The sequence below is a fragment of the Lathyrus oleraceus genome, chromosome 7, assembly GCF_024323335.1.
Source record: "Lathyrus oleraceus cultivar Zhongwan6 chromosome 7, CAAS_Psat_ZW6_1.0, whole genome shotgun sequence".
In the NCBI taxonomy this organism is placed as follows: Eukaryota; Viridiplantae; Streptophyta; class Magnoliopsida; order Fabales; family Fabaceae; genus Lathyrus; species Lathyrus oleraceus.
Genome location: NC_066585.1, coordinates 9,034,869 through 9,056,012, shown reverse-complemented (window position 1 = coordinate 9,056,012; position 21,144 = coordinate 9,034,869). Strand labels below are relative to the sequence as shown.

Below are 21,144 nucleotides of genomic sequence, written 5' to 3'. Positions count from 1 at the left end.
TAGCAAATTCAATCAAATAAGCCTTGTTGACTTCACATTGGCGGCATCCGGACGGATTGGTTTCTTTCACTGCAAACTCACTGACCAAATCATCCCACAAAAATAAATCGCACCCATTCTGCAATTTGAGACAAACACCACCAACAATTAATTTCGAAATCAAACTCAAAATAATAAAATGCTTCAAAATTGCTCACCATATAATTCCTGCATTTCCAAAATTTGCGACCGGGGTTTTCAATTGACTTGGAGACGAACAACTTCATGGTTTCATTGCATCCACATCTTGGTAAGCCGTTTCCAACTTCACTCGTGGAAGATGCCTTGCTGCCACCCATAACCCAGATGAAGGGGACACGGACGAAGATGAAGAGAGGGATGGATTTGGGGTAGGGATTTGGGATTTCACGAAGAGAGAGAGGGGGATGGATTTGGGAAGGGAACCCTAATTTCTAATTTATGCCATGCTGGAGATTCACATGTAAAAATAAAAAAATTAAAAAGCCACGTCTGAAATAAAAAACCAAGATTCCATGCCACCTGGATATTAAGGGGGTTCTATGAAGGAATCTACATAACATAAGGGGGGTATTGAAAAAATAACTTTACCAGGGGGGTAACCCTAAACTCGCTAACATTACAGGGGGGTAAAGTGTATTTAACCCACAAATGAATAAATGAACCAGAAAGTATGAACCTTTTTACAACAAGTCAACAATGATGTTAGGATTTGACTCTAACCTACGCAATTAACTTTACAAGCTTTTGTCCCAATGGAGTGGTCGCTGCTACCAATGAAGAAATTCACTTGAAACAATTTTTGTTACAACGTAAAGATAAGAGATTCCTACTCCATCAATGGTAATATTATGTTGCCTTTCAGCATTTTGGAAAGTATGGATTAATATCTTCATCTGAAACGTTAAGCTGCAAGTATCAACAACAACAAATCAAACACGATCCCATTCCATTAGTTCAACAACACACCTTCCATTTTTTTTCAAATGTGTAGCGGAAATTCACTGCAGTAAAAAATACATCAACTCGTTAAGACGGTAAAAGTTAACAAACAACCCAAAACGGAATTGAGACAAAGTTAGAAGAAGAAAGTGTAGGTTTGTATTACCGTTTCCGAATTAACGTCAAATAAGGCAGACCAAAATCTGAGCGCCTTAAAGTACTTCCAGGAGATGCCCTTTTGGATCTCCATAAGCTAGCTCAGAACCCTAAGTTGTTGAGTATAAAAAAGAGCAAAGTGAATACTGTAGGGAGAGGCAAAAACCACGACGAAAACCCTAAATCTTGGAGGCGAAAGAAACCCTAAACTTTTCCAAACGAAAAAACCTAATCTTGGAGACGGCGAAAAATCCAGAAGAGGAGAGGGAGCTGTAGCGAAAAACCAACATTCTCCATCGAAAAGCTGTCGTGGGAGTTCTTGGAAACCACCGCCGAAGGTGAGCATTATTATTTGATTTTCTTTGAGAGCCATGGATTTGTGCATTTTAGGGTGAGAGTAGGGTATTGTGAGGTAGGTGCAAAAGTTTGAGGAGATGAGCGATTGAGAGACGACGAGAGATTAAGAGTTGGAAAGGTGTTTGCTTTAGGAGAGATTGAGAGAGGAAGAGGTTTGTCTTCGTGAGGAAGACGAACAGATCCTTTGGATTTGTTTCATGTTCCCAGTTCATTTTCTTTTTATTTATTTTAAGAGCATTTAAAATCTCTTTAAAAAATTAAATGACCGTTTAATTTTTTTTTGCAATTTTCCATTAACTATTGTCTGCTGGAGTTAATTGTACTAATGTATGGTTATCTCAACCCAACAGCCAGGCGGCTAGGGTTACGTTTTATATTCCTCCATAATTTTAATTAGTGGTCCATTAACAGTAGCCCATCTCATTTTAATTCATTTGTATTCTAAACTACCTTTAGCTATCCCTGTTCATATATTCAAGTTATCATTAAGATAACAGATGACCATAAGTGTCCTAGTGGAGAGAGAGCAGTTTCACTTTCTTTAGTGGGATGGGTTCAATACTTGGGAGTAGCATATCTCCATATTTTTATTTTTATGCTTACTATTTCATTTAAATTTTTATAATTTCTTGCTATTTATTTTACTTTTATATTTTTATCAATTTAATTTAATCGTTATTTAGTTGTTTAGATTTTTAAATGTTTACCTTTTAGATTTAATTAATGGTTGACTTTCCGATATTGGGTTTTATTCGGTTAGTCGATTTTTGCGTGTTAGTTAATTTAATTAGGTTATTGGTATCCATGTTCATACCTTTACACATATAAATAATCACTTTCAAATTCACTAAATTTTTCAATTTAAATTTCACTAACTTTCCATAGTTTCGACATTTAATTTCATTTCCTCCCATTAGAATCTAGCATTCTGGTGGGAATTCGATCATATATATATATATATATATATATATATATATATATATATATATATATATATATATATATATATATATATATATATATATAATTAATTCGATATATATATATAAAATTGTAAAATTAATTTTATCCCTATAATTTTATTTTATTTTTAAACTATCTTTACAACCCGATTAAATTCCCTTTTTTAAAAACCTGAAAGAAGAGGACCATCTGAATCTTGCATTCCGGTGGGAACCCTCGAATAATCAGTCCTGAGCCCCTTGTTTTGGATTAACCGTTCATTTCTCCCTTTCATTCTTAAAACGCTTGATAGATAACTTTGACAAAATAAGGGCCGTTGGGATCAAGCATTCTGGCGTAACCCTTTGAACATTTGATTCTTATCAAGTGTTCGTTGTCCATTAAATAATTTTCTTAAATAATTCGAATGAAAAAGGACCATTGGAATCTAGCATTCCAGTGGAACCCCGAGTGATTGATCCCGAGGCTCATGTCTCGTTCTCATCAAATATTCGTCTTTCAAAATTCAAAAAATATACTTCATTCCTACCTTAACACTTTTTCAATAAAGATGGAAATGGAACATGGTGTATACCGTGCACTCCTGAGATTAAGATTCAAGGTGGATGCCTTGCCTATCTTAACTCTCGCTATCGTCTAAAATTGTCAATGCGGTTTCTTCAAACCCTTTCTCAATCAAACCTAAAAATACTTAATCTTTATTAAACATTTTTTTCAATAAAGATGGAAGTGGAACATGGTGTATACCGTGCACTCCTGAGACTAGGATTCGAGATGGATATCTCGCTCATCCAAGTTCTCGTCATCACTAAAAATACATCCAACCGATCAAACTCTTTCTCGCCGCCATGTGATTAATCAAAAACCTTTTTCATAAACGAAAGACATATTGTCTTTAGGTGATGCAAAACAATGTTTCGGCCACGATTGTTGAGTCGAGATAAGTCACGCTTTTCCGAATGTAGATTTATAAATCCGTTCGATGTGTGGTATGCGTCCACTCCTCATCTGTTTTGGGTAAAACAATGTTTTCGTCGATTAATACAGTATAGCTTTCGCTAAAATCGACCAACAAACAAACATTTTTCTACCCAGAACTACGTAAGCCTTGATTTCTCTTTTGAGATACGTAGGAGCAGGATTTATAAATCTTGTCAGACCCACTAATAAAAAACTTAGGTTTAGTCCTTCGTCGAAAAATCTAAAAACATTTCTTCCCTCTTCTATTCTTTCTCTCCCCCATAATAACTTGAGAAGACTAACATAAGCTAACATTCAAAACGAAACTAACTAAACGGTTCCTGTTGAATACAACGGACGTGAGGGGTGCTAATACCTTCCCCTTGCGTAACCGACTCCCGAACCCTGATTTGGTTGCGACGACCAATAATCATTGTCGTTTTTTTCTTGGGTTTTATCGATATTTCCCCTTTCCTTTTTAGGAATAAATAAAGTTCGGTGGCGACTCTGTTCAGTCCATCAATGCGAGTGTGTGATTGCGCTTCGCTTAAAGGTGTGTGGACGCGCCAATCCACACGGCGCATCCTCTCCCAAAGTTGGTTATTTTGGTATTTTTTTGAAAACATGGTTATTTTCGTATTTTTTTTTGAAAAAGTTGGTTATTTTAAAAAAAATCCTTATAGGGCAAAGATTTAAGTATTAATGTAATATTTTTAAATATATTGTATAATAAAGAGTATATTTAATAAGACATTTAATAAGATATTTAATAAGACATTGGTTGTTATATAAATATAAAAAGTCAAAACTTGATTATAATAAAAAATAGATATAATACATTTATTATTTTATGAATTTTTAAAAAGTTAAGATTTCATTTATAATATATAAATAATTTTAAAATTTAAAAGGTACAACATAAAAATTATTTATATCACATGATTGTAAAAAAAAAATCTTTAGACTTAAGATGTTGAATATAAAACTATATATATGAAATAAATATGAATCAGATACAATAGTTATTCAATGATTCTAAAAGTCGAAATTTGGTTATAACAAAGAAATGATGAAGTACATTTATTATTTTAATCATTTTTCAAAAGTTATAATTTTATTTATATGTTAAATATTAATCATTTTCAAAAATTATGAATAAATTCAATAAGAATTAAGATGGTGAATCTAAAAAAAATAAATGAAACTGTTTCACTTTTATCAACTTTTGATTAAAAAAACTTCAATGAATAAGATTCGTAATATTTGATCAAAACATTTTTCTCTAAGATTTAATTCATATATATATATATATATATATATATATATATATATATATATATATATATATATATATATATATATATATATATATATATATATATATATATATATATATATATATGAGATTAATTATTATACACTGTCAGTGTAAAATGTTTTACACAATCGATTCATCACCATCACCTGTTTGCATTACTTTATAGATTTTTAAAATAAAAGTCAAACTTGTTTCAACATCCAACGGCTATGATTAACTGACAGTGTAAAATCCTTTTATGCTGTCAGTGTATTTCAATTAAATCCTATATATATACCGTTTTTCTTTTCTAAAAAATGAGGCCGCTTCGGATATAGCATGATTGAATTTCCTTAGAATGATTGATCTTGTAAAGTTTAAATTCAAATTTGTTTACGAATTTTAAAATATTAATGATTATTAATAATTTCTTTAGATTATGGATTACATGATTCAAGATACTTATTTAATTTATTCAATTACATTTAATTATTATTATTATTATTATTATTCAGGTAATCTTATTCATAATAATTATAATCTTAATAATAATAATAATTATTATCACTATTATTATTATTATTATTATTATTATTATTATTATTATTTTTAGTTTCTAAATTCACAATGAAACAAATATTGAGTCAACAAAAATATATATAAAGTTGGTGTACTTCCTTCATTTCTTTTTTAATCAAACATCAAATTTTATATTTATTAAATAATTGATATATTTAATCTATATATTGATCAAATACATTAGTTATTCAATTAATCTAAAAAGTCATATTTCAAAAAGTTATAATTTTATTTATATTATATAAATTATTTTAAAATTTAATAGCACAACATAAATATTATTAAAATCACTAGATTGTCAAATCCCAAGCGTCTTAAAGATCATAAATAATTAATACCTTATTTTACTATTAACAAGTTTATTATTTAAAATCACCAAGTTATAAACTATTAATGGTTATAACAATATATTGAATAGATTAATTGAATTTTTTTAATCATTTATTTAAATTTAATATCATTTTTATTTTTATTTTTAAACTCGAAATTATGTGTTCAATTTTATATAGGAAGCTTAAGTTAGTATTAGTATAAATACGTATAAATAATTGAACAAGTATTACATAAAAATCAATTAAAAGTAAATTCTATAAAATCCTGACGTTACTTTTGGTGGTAGTTCTTAGCTTTTGCATAACATGTAGCAATGTTTGATGCACGAACTGAAACTCTATCAAATGAGACAAGTTATTTTACTATATTTGATATCGTTGGTATTGTTTATTATTTATTTTCCTTTGTTATAATTTGTTTTACATCTGTTTTACATGATTGTAATTTTTGTTAACATATCCAGCATCGTGTGGACATTGATTTTGGTTGTATTAATATCCAGAAGCAACCTTCTATAAAGCATCCTTTATTAAAAAATCATAAAATCCAGGTATAAAAAGTTTAAATCCTTATAGGTTTAATAAGATTACTTGATTTATTATGCATTTTATCATTCATAATTTGAAATATAAATCCTTGTTTTATTTCCATTTCATTGCCAAATAGCTTTATCCAACCTTTACAAGAAACATTGTGCAAAAAAGACCATCTTATGATCTTATGATGGTAAAATCATTGAAGAATGCCCAATAGAAAAAGTTCCCTTTCACAAGAAAACAAAAAAACATCAAATTAAAGGTTTTCAATCAAATTCACATGAGTATCATGTAAGTGGACTCTCCTAATCATATCATGCAGTGTAAGGTTATAAATTATATAATAAATTTAAGCTATCATAATATATTTATTGAGGATTAAGTATCAATATAAATTAAAAATAATTTCTCACAACTACAAATATATTGTGTAATTTAAATTAAAATTTTGAAAAATAAGTTGATGCAACGGGGTCTACACCAATATTTTTAGTATTTATGAATTTTCTAATTATTAATCGAAATATATGTATTCTTATTTTCTAGTCGATCACCCTCGATACAAATCAAACTACGACATTTCATGGAGGATATGCATACGTTGGTGCATATAATTTACAGCTTAAAGGAAAACAATATAGTTTATCTGGAATTTTGGTTGAGAGTGGTCAACCATCTAATTTAAATAGCATATTTGATGGCATCAGGGTAAGTTATTTTTAAGATTTCATACATGTATTTTTGGTTTATTTTTCATGTTTCAATAAAACTTTTTTTAATGAATTATTTGTATCAATTTTTTTCATATACAAGGTTATGCCAAACTTATATGGAGATAGTGAAATTTACCTAACATCACGTTGGACGGTATTATTATAAACTTAATGTTCCTAATAATTCTTAAATATTCTTAATAAAATGACTATTAAATTTATTAGACAAAAATAATTTTAATATTGTTTTGCTCAATTGGATACAAACATGCAGGCAGGTGGATCAGGATGTTACAATATTCATTGTCCTGGGTTCGTGCAAGTCAAAAGTAATCCATATCTTGGAATGGACATATCACATGTTTCTAGCATTGGATCGTTTAAAAAATGGGTTGTTGTTCCCACAATCAAACAGGTAATTTTATTTTTTTAAAAATCATAATGTATACTTTATCATCTTTCACTCGTGTTTCCCGTGTTTCCCAATGAATCCGAACCAGGCTCTGATACCAATTGTTGGTGCAAAGGTAGAATGAATGATGAACAGAAATATTCTATTAAGAATGACGGCTACAAAACATGATAAAAGTTACAATGATTGTCACCCTATTTATAAGCTAAAACTAGGGTTACTAGAATAGGATAAAATACTAAAATACCCTGTAACAAACTTAGGGGCTAAGAAAATAGTACAACTAATAAATATGAATTACTTCTAATAACACATACACACATTGTAAATAAACTTAATCATATTGATTTTAATTTCAAAAGACAAAACGAAGTAACAACCTCATCTAATCCTTTTGGCCACTTTGTGCCTTTTTCTTTTAACTTTTCAAAAGAGAGCAGTTAGATTTGAGTTACCTTTGTTGAGATATAATTCTCTCATCTTCATGATATTTTGATTATAAGTCTTTCCATTTAACATATTTGTTGATTAGATCCAAGTTTGAGCCCTCCCTCTTAAATGTTGAAAATCCCTCATTATCGGTGGATATTTGGTTGAGTATTTTCCTTTTGATAACAAAAGATCTCTAAGCTTATGTTAATATCAATTCACCTATTTCTTTGAAATTTTTACCACGAACTATGAAGTTTTGATCCCTCATTTTTATGTTGGTACGTAAGCATAAAACTGAAGGTCTTGTCAAACATAAAATTGTAATTAAAGAATTATTTTCTCATCCCCTCGCTCCTTTTTTATCAAACATCATTTCCAACTAAAATACTACATAAATTAAGTTGGAAAAATAAACTATAGGACTGCAAATAACCTCAAAAGCGTGATGTGGCGGAAGAAGAGCAAAAGTTATGAAAGTCTTATCTAAAGCATATTGTTTTCTTATAGGATTCTAATAATTTTTATTTTATTTTATTTATAATAAAAAATAATAATAACATTAATATTCTTTTTATCAATGCATCTCTCTTAATTATGTTATATTTTTCTCATACAACTTATATTAAATATAATAAAAGTTACTCATATGTATGTTAATTTATTAAACGACATTACTTGTCTATAAAATTAATAATTTTCTTAATTTTTGTGTTTTGATCAATAAAATTTAATGCTTAAAGATAGTAGAAAAAGAATATATATATATATATATATATATATATATATATATATATATATATATATATATATATATATATTAAAAATAATTGCGTACCCCTGATCTAAGTTCCTGGCTCTGCCATTATTTGTGCTTAGTGTTTTATCTTATAAAATCATTTCAAACTCTTTTTTTTTCTTCTCAAAACTTCTTTAAACTCCATCTCACATTTCTGAAAGCCTTGCTTCTTGAAAAATGAATCAATCTTCTGATTCCAAGCTCTGGGCGCTTGTTTCAATCCATATAGAGCTTTGTATAATCTGTACACCATCCCTTCCTGATTCTTTTTCACAAATCCAGAAGGTTGTGACATGTAAACTTCTTCTTCTAATGGACCGTTCAGAAATGCAGATTTTACATCTAAATGCATCAGAGGCCAATTCTTGTTAGCAGCTATTACAATCACCATTCTGATTGTTTCATGTCTTGCTACAAGTGCAAACACTTCAGAGTAATCCAGCCCAAGTTTCTGTAGAAATCCTCTGGCTACCAACCTTGCTTTATGTTTGCCAATTGAACCATCTGGCTTTAACTTCTGCTTGAAAACCCATCTGACGCTGATGGCTTTCTTGTCTTTTGGAAGTTCTGTCAGCTTCCAAGTCTTGTTTCTCTCTAAAGCATCAAGTTCTTCTTTCATGGCCTTCAGCCAGAGCTTTTGCTTAAGAGCCTCTTCTGTACTTATGGGTTCAGAGTCTACTACCATGGCACACTGAATAACTTCTCCTTCAGAGTCTACTTCAGTGTCTTGCAGCATGTCAAATTCTGCATATCTTCTGGGGATGTTTCTGATTCTTTGTGGTCTCTGAACTTGTTCAGAGTCTTGAGCTTCAGAGTTTCTAGCTTCAGATGGTTGACTTCCTCCAGAGCTTTGACCATCTTCAGGGGCTGGCATATTTCTAGAGTCTGAATTGCCACCAGAATCTGGATTACCATCAGAGTTTGGGTCATCAGAGTCGGGATCATCAGAGTCGCCTTCATCTTCTGAGTCTTCTCCAAAGTCAGAATCACTATCAGAATCAGAATCAACGTCAGAGTTTACTCCAACTTCAGAAATTCTTAACTCTGACCTTTCTTCAGAAGTTCTAACATCAGAATCAAATTGAGACTTATCCCAATTCCAAAATTCTGATTCCTTCACAATCACATCTCTGCTGAATTCAATATTGTTGGTTTCTGGACAATAGAGCTTGTATGCACCTGTACTGTGGTACCCTATCAGAATCATCACTTTGCTTCTATCATCCAGCTTCTGTCTTCTGGCTTCTGGAACATGTTTATAGCAAACAGAACCAAATACCTTCAGATGACTAACACTTTGCTTATCTCCAGTCCACTTCTGTATTGGAACTATTTCCTTCAACTTCTTCGTAGGACATCGGTTGAGTACATACGTTGCAGTGGCAACAGCTTCTCCCCAGAGCTTCTGAGGAAGTTTCTTCTCCTTTAGCATGCTTCTCACCATATCAAGCAAAGTGCGATTTCTTCTTTTAGCAAGACCAGTGTGATAAGGGGTATAAGGAGCAGTAACCTCATGCTCAATTCCATTCTCCTCACAGAACTTCTGGAACTCTTTGGAGTTATACTCACCTCCACCGTCAGTTCTAAGAATCTTCAACTTCTGACCACTCTGATTCTCAGCCTTCATTCTGAACTTCTTGAATTCATCAAACACCTCGAGTTTAAACTTAATAAGGGATACCCATGTCATTCTTGTGAATTCATCAACAAATAACACAAAGTATTTATTCCCTCCAATCGATGCTACTGGAAATGGACCACACACATCAGAATGTACAACTCCCAAGGCATGTTTTGCTCTTGGAGCAGTTTCTGACGCAAATGGCAATCGTGGTTGTTTTCCTTCCATGCAAACTTTGCATGACTTTTCAGGCTTCTTAATTGCAGGAATTCCATGTACCACCTTCTTTGAATTCAGATGTTTTAAGCTTCTGAAATTCAAATGACCAAATCTTCTGTGCCACAACTCACTCTCCTTCTCAGCACTTGTTGCACTAAGACATTCTGAGTCTGCAGTTCTGACATTCACCTTGAATGTTCTATTCCTTCCCTATTCTGACTTCATAATCAATTTCTGATTGCAGTCATACAACTTCAGAAGATTGTCCTTCATGGTAACTGAAAAACCTTTCTCAATTAATTGTCCCACACTCATCAGATTGCTTCTGATGCCAAGTACATACCACACGTTCTGAATCAATGTTGTTTTCCCATTGTTCAGAATCACTCTGACATTTCCCATACCTTCTGCATTAAGATATTTGTCATCAGCACATCTGATCTTTGTCCTCTTTTCAGAGTCAAAGTCAACCAGCCATTTCTTGTTTCCAGTAAGATGATTTGAACAGCCAGTGTCCATATACCACCAGTCTATCAGATCCATGTCATCAGATTCAGAGGCCATCAATAGCACAGATTCGTCATCAGAACTTCTGGCTATATTTGCTTCTTCTGATTTTCTCTCCTTGTTTGACCAATAGTCTCTAGCAAAGTGACCAAACTTCTTACAACAGTAACATTGGATCTTCTTCTTGTCATACTTCTCTTTTCCCTTCTGAGCATTCTTTTGTCTATCAGAGATTGAGCTTTCTGACTTCTGACCACCATCAGATCTTCTCCTGGCTTCTGACTGCTTCTGATACCTTCTATCCGAAGTTGCTTTCAGAGCCTGCTGCTCTACTTCCCTTTTAGAAGTTCTCTCAGTCAAACGCAACTCTTGCGCTTCTAGACTGCTCTGCAGCTCTTCAATTCTCATGGTGCTCAGATCTTTGGAATGTTCTATTGCTACCACAATGTAATCAAATTGAGAGGTAAGGGATCTCAATACCTTCTCCATGATTGTTTCTTCAGAAAGAGTTTCTCCACACGCTTTCATCTCATTAGTGATCAGAATCACTCTGGAGATGTATTCAGAATATTTCTCATTATTCTTCATGTTGAGATTCTCATATTGCTTTCTCAAGGACTGAAGCTTCACCTTCTTCACTGATGCGTCACCACCATAACATCTAACCAGTGTCTTCCACGCAGCCTTTGCTGTCGTTGAATCTGCAATCTTCTCAAACACATTTACATCAACACATTGATAAATGAAGAACAATGCTTTCTGATCCTTCTTCCTTACTTCCTTCTGCGCGTTTTTCTGTTCATCCGTCGCATTTGCTGCTACCGGAACATAACCATCAGTGACAAGATCTAGAACATCTTGAGCACCAAACAGCACACGCATTTGGATCATCCAACGATTCCAGTTTTTACCGTCGATTACTGGAAGTTTGGTGTTCATGTTGCCGTTTCCGTTCATTTTTCTACTTTGCACAGTACACTCAGATTTCTCACACAGTGTTTCCCAACCCACAGAATTAAAATTCTGATCAGATTTTGTTCAAGATTCAACACGAATCTAAGAAACAAAATCAAACACACAAGACCTCACGTTCACTCGTGTTTCCCGTGTTTCCCAATGAATCCGAACCAGGCTCTGATACCAATTGTTGGTGCAAAGGTAGAATGAATGATGAACGGAAATATTCTACTAAGAATGACGACTATAAAACATGATAAAAGTTACAATGATTGTCACCCTATTTATAAGCTAAAACTAGGGTTACTAGAATAGGATAAAATACTAAAATACCCTCTAACAAACTTAGGGGCTAAGAAAATAGTACATCTAATAAATATGAATTACTTCTAATAACACATACACACATTGTAAATAAACTTAATCATATTGATTTTAATTTCAAAAGACAAAACGAAGTAACAACCTCATCTAATCCTTTTGGCCACTTTGTGCCTTTTTCTTTTAACTTTTCAAAAGAGAGCAGTTAGATTTGAGTTACCTTTGTTGAGATATAATTCTCTCATCTCCATGATATTTTGATTATAAGTCTTTCCATTTAACATATTTGTTGATTAGATCCAAATTTTAGCCCTCCCTCTTAAATGCTGAAAATCCCTCATTATCGGTGGATATTTGGTTGAGTATTTTCCTTTTGATAACAAAAGATCTCTAAGCTTATGTTAATATCAATTCACCTATTTCTTTGAAATTTTTACCACGAACTATGAAGTTTTGATCCCTCATTTTTATGTTGGTACGTATGCATAAAACTGAAGGTCTTGTCAAACATAAAATTGTAATTAAAGAATTATTTTCTCATCCCCTCGCTCCTTTTTTATCAAACATCATTTCCAACTAAAATACTACATAAATTAAGTTGGAAAAATAAACTATAGGACTGCAAATAACCTCAAAAGCGTGATGTGGCGGAAGAAGAGCAAAAGTTATGAAAGTCTTATCTAAAGCATATTGTTTTCTTATAGGATTCTAATAATTTTTATTTTATTTTATTTATAATAAAAAATAATAATAACATTAATATTCTTTTTATCAATGCATCTCTCTTAATTATGTTATATTTTTTTCATACAACTTATATTAAATATAATAAAAGTTACTCATATGTATGTTAATTTATTAAACGACATTACTTGTCAATAAAATTAATAATTTTCTTAATTTTTGTGTTTTGATCAATAAAATTTAATGCTTAAAGATAGTAGAAAAAGAATATATATATATATATATATATATATATATATATATATATATATATATATATATATATTAAAAATAATTGCGTACCCCTGATCTAAGTTCCTGGCTCTGCCACTATTTGTGCTTAGTGTTTTATCTTATAAAATCATTTCAAACTCTTTTTTTTTTCTTCTCAAAACTTCTTTAAACTCCATCTCACATTTCTGAAAGCCTTGCTTCTTGAAAAATGAATCAATCTTCTGATTCGAAGCTCTGGGCGCTTGCTTCAATCCATATAGAGCTTTGTATAATCTGTACACCATCCCTTCCTGATTCTTTTTCACAAATCCAGGAGGTTGTGACACGTAAACTTCTTCTTCTAATGGACCGTTCAGAAATGCAGATTTTACATCTAAATGCATCAGAGGCCAATTCTTGTTAGCAGCTATTACAATCACCATTCTGATTGTTTCATGTCTTGCTACAAGTGCAAACACTTCAGAGTAATCCAGCCCAGGTTTCTGTAGAAATCCTCTGGCTACCAACCTTGCTTTATGTTTGCCAATTGAACCATCTGGCTTTAACTTTTGCTTGAAAACCCATCTGACGCTGATGGCTTTCTTGTCTTTTGGAAGTTCTGTCAGCTTCCAAGTCTTGTTTCTCTCTATAGCATCAAGTTCTTCTTTCATGGCCTTCAGCCAGAGCTTTTTCTTAAGAGCCTCTTCTGTACTTATGGGTTCAGAGTCTACTACCATGGCACACTGAATAACTTCTCCTTCAGAGTCTACTTCAGTGTCTTGCAGCATGTCAAATTCTGCATATCTTCTGGGGATGTTTCTGATTCTTTGTGGTCTCTGAACTTGTTCAGAGTCTTGAGCTTCAGAGTTTCTAGCTTCAGATGGTTGACTTCCTCCAGAGCTTTGACCAGCTTCAGGGGCTGGCATATTTCTAGAGTCTGAATTGCCACCAGAATCTGGATTACCATCAGAGTTTGGGTCATCAGAGTCTGGATCATCAGAGTCGCCTTCATCTTCTGAGTCTTCTCCAAAGTCAGAATCACTATCAGAATCAGAATCAACGTCAGAGTTTACTCCAACTTCAGAAATTCTTAACTCTGACCTTTCTTCAGAAGTTCTAACATCAGAATCAAATTGAGACTTATCCCAATTCCAAAATTCTGATTCCTTCACAATCACATCTCTGCTGAATTCAATTTTGTTGGTTTCTGGACAATAGAGCTTGTATGCACCTGTACTGTGGTACCCTATTAGAATCATCACTTTGCTTCTATCATCCAGCTTCTGTCTTCTGGCTTCTGGAACATGTTTATAGCAAACAGAACCAAATACTTCAGATGACTAACACTTTGCTTATCTCCAGTCCACTTCTGTATTGGAACTATTTCCTTCAACTTCTTCGTAGGACATCGGTTGAGTACATACATTGCAGTGGCAACAGCTTCTCCCCAGAGCTTCTGAGGAAGTTTCTTCTCCTTTAGCATGCTTCTCACCATATCAAGCAAAGTGCGATTTCTTCTTTTAGCAAGACCATTGTGTTGAGGGGTATAAGGAGCAGTAACCTCATGCTCAATTCCATTCTCCTCACAGAACTTCTGGAACTCTTTGGAGTTATACTCACCTCCACCGTCAGTTCTAAGAATCTTCAACTTCTGACCACTCTGATTCTCAGCCTTCATTCTGTACTTCTTGAATTCATCAAACACCTCGTGTTTAAACTTAATAAGGGATACCCATGTTATTCTTGTGGATTCATCAACAAATAACACAAAGTATTTATTCCCTCCAATCGATGCTACTGGAAATGGACCACACACATCAGAATGTACAACTCCCAAGGCATGTTTTGCTCTTGGAGCAGTTTCTGACGCAAATGGCAATCGTGGTTGTTTTCCTTCCATGCAAACTTTGCATGACTTTTCAGGCTTCTTAATTGCAGGAATTCCATGTACCAACTTCTTTGAATTCAGATGTTTTAAGCTTCTGAAATTCAAATGACCAAATCTTCTGTGCCACAACTCACTCTCCTTCTCAGCACTTGTTGCACTAAGACATTCTGAGTCTGCAGTTCTGACATTCACCTTGAATGTTCTATTCCTTCCCTGTTCCGACTTCATAATCAATTTCTGATTGCAGTCATACAGCTTCAGAAGATTGTCCTTCATGGTAACTGAAAAACCTTTCACAATTAATTGCCCCACACTCATCAGATTGCTTCTGATGCCAAGTACATACCACACGTTCTGAATCAATGCTGTTTTCCCATTGTTCAGAATCACTCTGACATTTCCCATACCTTCTGCATTAAGATATTTGTCATCAGCACATCTGATCTTTGTCCTCTTTTCAGAGTCAAAGTCAACCAGCCATTTCTTGTTTCCAGTAAGATGATTTGAACAGCCAGTGTCCATATACCACCAGTCTATCAGATCCATGTCATCAGATTCAGAGGCCATCAATAGCACAGATTCGTCATCAGAACTTCTGGCTATATTTGCTTCTTCTGATTTTCTCTCCTTGTTTGACCAACAGTCTCTAGCAAAGTGACCAAACTTCTTACAACAGTAACATTGGATCTTCTTCTTGTCATACTTCTCTTTTCCCTTCTGAGCATTCTTTTGTCTATCAGAGGTTGAGCTTTCTGACTTCTGACCACCATCAAATCTTCTCCTGGCTTCTGACTGCTTCTGATACCTTCTATCAGAAGTTGCTTTCAGAGCCTGCTGCTCTACTTCCCTTTTAGAAGTTCTCTCAGTCAAACGCAACTCTTGCGCTTCTAGACTGCTCTGCAGCTCTTCAATTCTCATGGTGCTCAGATCTTTGGAATGTTCTATTGCTACCACAATGTAATCAAATTGAGAGGTAAGGGATCTCAATACCTTCTCCATGATTGTTTCTTCAGAAAGAGTTTCTCCACACGCTTTCATCTCATTAGTGATCAGAATCACTCTGGAGATGTATTCAGAAAATTTCTCATTATTCTTCATGTTGAGATTCTCATATTGCTTTCTCAAGGACTGAAGCTTCACCTTCTTCACTGATGCGTCACCACCATAACATCTAACCAGTGTGTCCCACGCAGCCTTTGCTGTCGTTGAATCTGCAATCTTCTCAAACACATTTACATCAACACATTGATAAATGAAGAACAATGCTTTCTGATCCTTCTTCCTTACTTCCTTCTGCGGGTTTTTCTGTTCATCCGTCGCATTTGCTGCTACCGGAACATAACCATCAGTGACAAGATCTAGAACATCTTGAGCACCGAACAGTACACGCATTTGGATCATCCAACGATTCCAGTTTTTACCGTCAAATACTGGAAGTTTGGTGTTCATGTTTCCGTTTCTGTTCATCTTTCTACCTTGCACAGTACACTCAGATTTCTCACACAGTGTTTCCCAACCCACAGAATTAAAATTCTGATCAGATTTTGTTCAAGATTCAACACGAATCTAAGAATCAAAATCAAACACACAAGACCTCACGTTCACTCGTGTTTCCCGTGTTTCCCAATGAATCCAAACCAGGCTCTGATACCAATTGTTGGTGCAAAGGTAGAATGAATGATGAACGGAAATATTCTATTAAGAATGACGGCTACAAAACATGATAAAAGTTACAATGATTGTCACCCTATTTATAAGCTAAAACTAGGGTTACTAGAATAGGATAAAATACTAAAATACCCTCTAACAAACTTAGGGGCTAAGAAAATAGTACAACTAATAAATATGAATTACTTCTAATAACACATACACACATTGTAAATAAACTTAATCATATTGATTTTAATTTCAAAAGACAAAATGAAGTAACAACCTCATCTAATCCTTTTGGCCACTTTGTGCCTTTTGCTTTTAACTTTTCAAAAGAGAGCAGTTAGATTTGAGTTACCTTTGTTGAGATATAATTCTCTCATCTCCATGATATTTTGATTATAAGTCTTTCCATTTAACATATTTGTTGATTAGATCCAAGTTTGAGCCCTCCCTCTTAAATGCTGAAAATCCCTCATTATCGGTGGATATTTGGTTGAGTATTTTCCTTTTGATAACAAAAGATCTCTAAGCTTATGTTAATATCAATTCACATATTTCTTTGAAATTTTTACCACGAACTATGAAGTTTTGATCCCTCATTTTTATGTTGGTACGTATGCATAAAACTGAAGGTCTTGTCAAACATAAAATTGTAATTAAAGAATTATTTTCTCATCCCCTCGCTCCTTTTTTATCAAACATCATTTCCAACTAAAATACTACATAAATTAAGTTGGAAAAATAAACTATAGGACTGCAAATAACCTCAAAAGCGTGATGTGGCGGAAGAAGAGCAAAAGTTATGAAAGTCTTATCTAAAGCATATTGTTTTCTTATAGGATTCTAATAATTTTTATTTTATTTTATTTATAATAAAAAATAATAATAACATTAATATTCTTTTTATCAATGCATCTCTCTTAATTATGTTATATTTTTTGCATACAACTTATATTAAATATAATAAAAGTTACTCATATGTATGTTAATTTATTAAACGACATTACTTGTCAATAAAATTAATAATTTTCTTAATTTTTGTGTTTTGATCAATAAAATTTAATGCTTAAAGATAGTAGAAAAAGATATATATATATATATATATATATATATATATATATATATATATATATATATATATATATATATATATATATATATATATATATATATATATATATATATATATTAAAAATAATTGCGTACCCCTGATCTAAGTTCCTGGCTCTGCCACTATTTGTGCTTAGTGTTTTATCTTATAAAATCATTTCAAACTCTTTTTTTTTTCTTCTCAAAACTTCTTTAAACTAATTCTAGCAAGTACATAATAAATTAAGAAGCGATTATGAGTAATTAAGAAATCCAAAATCGTTGTCTAATTAATTATACCTTTTGATCGAATTGATTAAGAAACCGATTAGGAAGCCTTTTAACCGATTGCACACACACCTTAAAGATTGGTACTTATACCTGCAAGAGATGTTTTCCAGAAAACTTACTAATTTTTCAAAAATCCAAAAGCTAGAAAACCATATGTTGGTGCACAAGGTGAAGAAGATGAAGATGGAAGAAGGGAGAGAATAACAAACTTCCACTACTCTTACAATTTCATTGATTGACAGAGCAACAATTGGTTGCTTCTTGGAACACCAAGAAATAGGACTTCCCAGATACTTAAACAAATATCTAAAAGTACTTCTTCTATCAACTTTGTCTCCACACCAATAAGAGTCTACGACACACATTAGCTTTGAACTAGCATTTTCTCCAAAAAGGAACAAAACTCCATACTTCATAGTCCTTAATATGCCTCAAAATCCTGACAACAACTTGGTAATGAGACCACTTCAGTTTACTCATGAACCTACTAACATTCCAACTGCATAGCAAATGTCAGGTCTGGTATTACATAAATACCTCATAAAGCCAACCAACTACTTGAAAGTTGTAGCATCTACATCATCACCTTTAGGATCTAATCCAATTTGTAATTTGTTTTTGAAGGTGTGACCGCAGTCTTATAATTCAGCAACTCAAATCTCTTCAGAAGTTCAAGTTCATACATCGACTGATGCAAAATGATACCCTTCTCAGAGTACATAACCCCCATCCCTGGAAAATATGTCATATTTCCTAGATCAGTTATTTCAAACTCATTCATCAACACCTTCTTGAACTTAGCTATCTCATGTTCACAACTTCATGTTAGCAATATGTCATCAACATATAGGCATACCAAAATAATATTGCCTTCAGAAGTGTGCTAAACATAGACACCACTCAATCTACATTTTCTAAATCCTTGGAGCTTGAAAAATGAATCAATTTTTAGATTCCAAGCTCTAGGAGCTTGTTTTAGTCCATACAGGAGGTTGTGACATATATACCTCCCGATTCTTTTTCACAAATCTAGGAGGTTGTGACATATATACCTCTTCTTGCAATGGACCGTTCAGAAATGAAGATTTCACATCCAAATGCATCAGATGCCAATTCCTGTTAGCAGTTGTCCTAATCACTAATCTAATTCTCATGTCTTGCTACAGGAGCAAACACTTTAAAGTAATTTGACCCAGGTTTCTGTAGGAAGCCTCTTTCTACTAACCTTGCTTTGTGTTTGCCAATTGATCCATTTGGCTTTAGTTTTACCTTGAAAACCCATACGACACTGATGACTTTCTTGTTCTTTGGAGCTCAGTCAACTTCCAAGTCTTATTTTTTTCTATAGCCTCAAGTTCTTATTTCGTGGCCTTCAACCACACTTTCTTCTTGAGCGCTTCTTCAGTACTCACTGGTTTAAAGTCTACTAATATGGCACACTTGATAACTTCTTCTTAAGAGATTACTTAAGTATCTTGTAGCATGTTAAACTCTGCAAACCTTATTGATATGCTTCTGATTCTTTGTGGCATCTGAAGTTGTTAAGAATCTCCTTCGGATGCTGGAACAATATCAAATGCTAAAACCTCAGAAGTACCACCTTCAGAGGCATGACCCCCTTCAGAGTATGGAATATTCCTAGAGTCTAGATCTCCACCAGATTCTGAATCACCATCAGAATCTAGATCAGAATAAGATTCACCTTCAGAGTCAGGCTTACCTTCAAAATTATTTTCTGATTCTCACTCATCTTCAGAACCTTCAGATTCTAAAGTATCTTTAGAGGTTAACTCTACACTAGAGTTTGATTAAGATTTACTTTAACCCCAGACTTATGATTCCTTCACAATTACATCTCTGTTGAATTCAACCTTGTTATTGACAAGAGAATAGAGCTTATAAGCACCTGTACTGTGGTACCCTACAAGCAACATAACTCGACTTTTGTCATCCAACTTCTTTCTCTTAGTATCTAGAACATGTTTGTAACAAACAGAACCAAACACCTTCAAATATGCATAATCAGATTCAGAAGCCATCATTAGCACAAATTCATCATCAGAATCTCCTTTGCCTACATTTGCTTCTTCTGACTTCCTTTCCTTGTTTGATCAACAATCAGCAACGAAGTGGCCAAACTTCTTACCACAATAGCACTGAACTTTCCTCTTGTCATACTTATCCTTCCCCTTCTAAGCATTCTTTTGCCTTTCAGAAGTTGAGGTTTCTGACTTCTGAACACCATTAGATCTCTTCCTGGCTTCTCACCAAGACTGCTTCTGATATTTCTTACCAGAAGCTGCTTTCAGAGCCTGTTGCTCTACCTCTATTTCAGAGTTTCTCTCAGTCAGACGCAACTCTTGTGCCTCTAGACTGCTTTACAGCTCTTCAATTCTCATGGTGCTAAGATCCTTAGAATGTTCAGTTTCTATAACAATATAATCAGACTGAGGAGTAAGAGATCTAAGTACCTTCTCAATGATACTTTCTTCAGAGAGAGTTTCTCCATACAACTTCGTCTCATTTGTGATAAGAATCACTCTGGAGATATAGTAAGATACCTTCTCATTGTTCTTCATGCCGAGATTCTCATACTACTTAGAGAGACTGAAGCTTTACCTTCTTCACGGATGCATCATCACCGTAGCACCATACCAGTGTGTCCCATGCAGTCTTCTCCATCATCGAATAAGCGATTTTGTCAAACATGTTCACATCCACACACTGATGGATGTAGAACAACGCCTTCTGGTCCTTCTTCCTCAGATCAAGCTGATCATTCCTCTGTACATCCGTTGCATTTTCTGGAAGTGCAACGGGAATGTAATCATCATTGACGAGATCAAGAACATCTTGAGCGCCAAACAGCACACACATCTTAATCATCCATCAATTCCAGTTATTACCATCGAACACTAGAAGCTTATTATTCAGGTTACCATTTTTGTTCATCTTCAACCTTGTGCAAACCACTCAGATCTCACGAAACATTAGTGTTTCCCAATCCCACAAAATCAAGAATGTCATTATGTTACGATTCCGATCAGGAATTCAACACGAATTCAAGAAACAAAATCAACCACACAACATCTCATCGTTCACCCATGTTTCCCTGTGGATATGAACTAAATCTCTGGATACCAATGTTTGGTGCATAACATGAAGGAG

At 33.5% G+C, this 21,144-nt stretch overlaps 1 protein-coding gene across 1 annotated transcript; it reads left to right on the top strand.

Moving 5' to 3' along the window:
• Positions 1-5,918: 5,918 nt before the first annotated feature.
• LOC127101693 (uncharacterized) lies at positions 5,919-19,157 on the top strand. Its single transcript, XM_051039154.1, has 6 exons — positions 5,919-5,981; positions 6,069-6,155; positions 6,688-6,849; positions 6,955-7,008; positions 7,129-7,269; positions 19,143-19,157. Exons 1-6 carry the CDS (start codon positions 5,919-5,921, stop codon positions 19,155-19,157), a joined length of 522 nt encoding a protein of 173 aa, XP_050895111.1.
• Positions 19,158-21,144: the final 1,987 nt, after the last annotated feature.

Bases quoted from the DNA above. Each gene is read 5' to 3' on its own strand.
- LOC127101693 (XM_051039154.1), top strand. From the start codon at position 5,919: ATGTTTGATGCACGAACTGAAACTCTATCAAATGAGACAAGTTATTTT. The intron at 5,982-6,068 runs GTTGGTATTGTT...TAACATATCCAG, and splicing joins ATTTTACTATATTTGATATC to CATCGTGTGGACATTGATTT. The intron at 6,156-6,687 runs GTATAAAAAGTT...CTTATTTTCTAG, and splicing joins TAAAAAATCATAAAATCCAG to TCGATCACCCTCGATACAAA.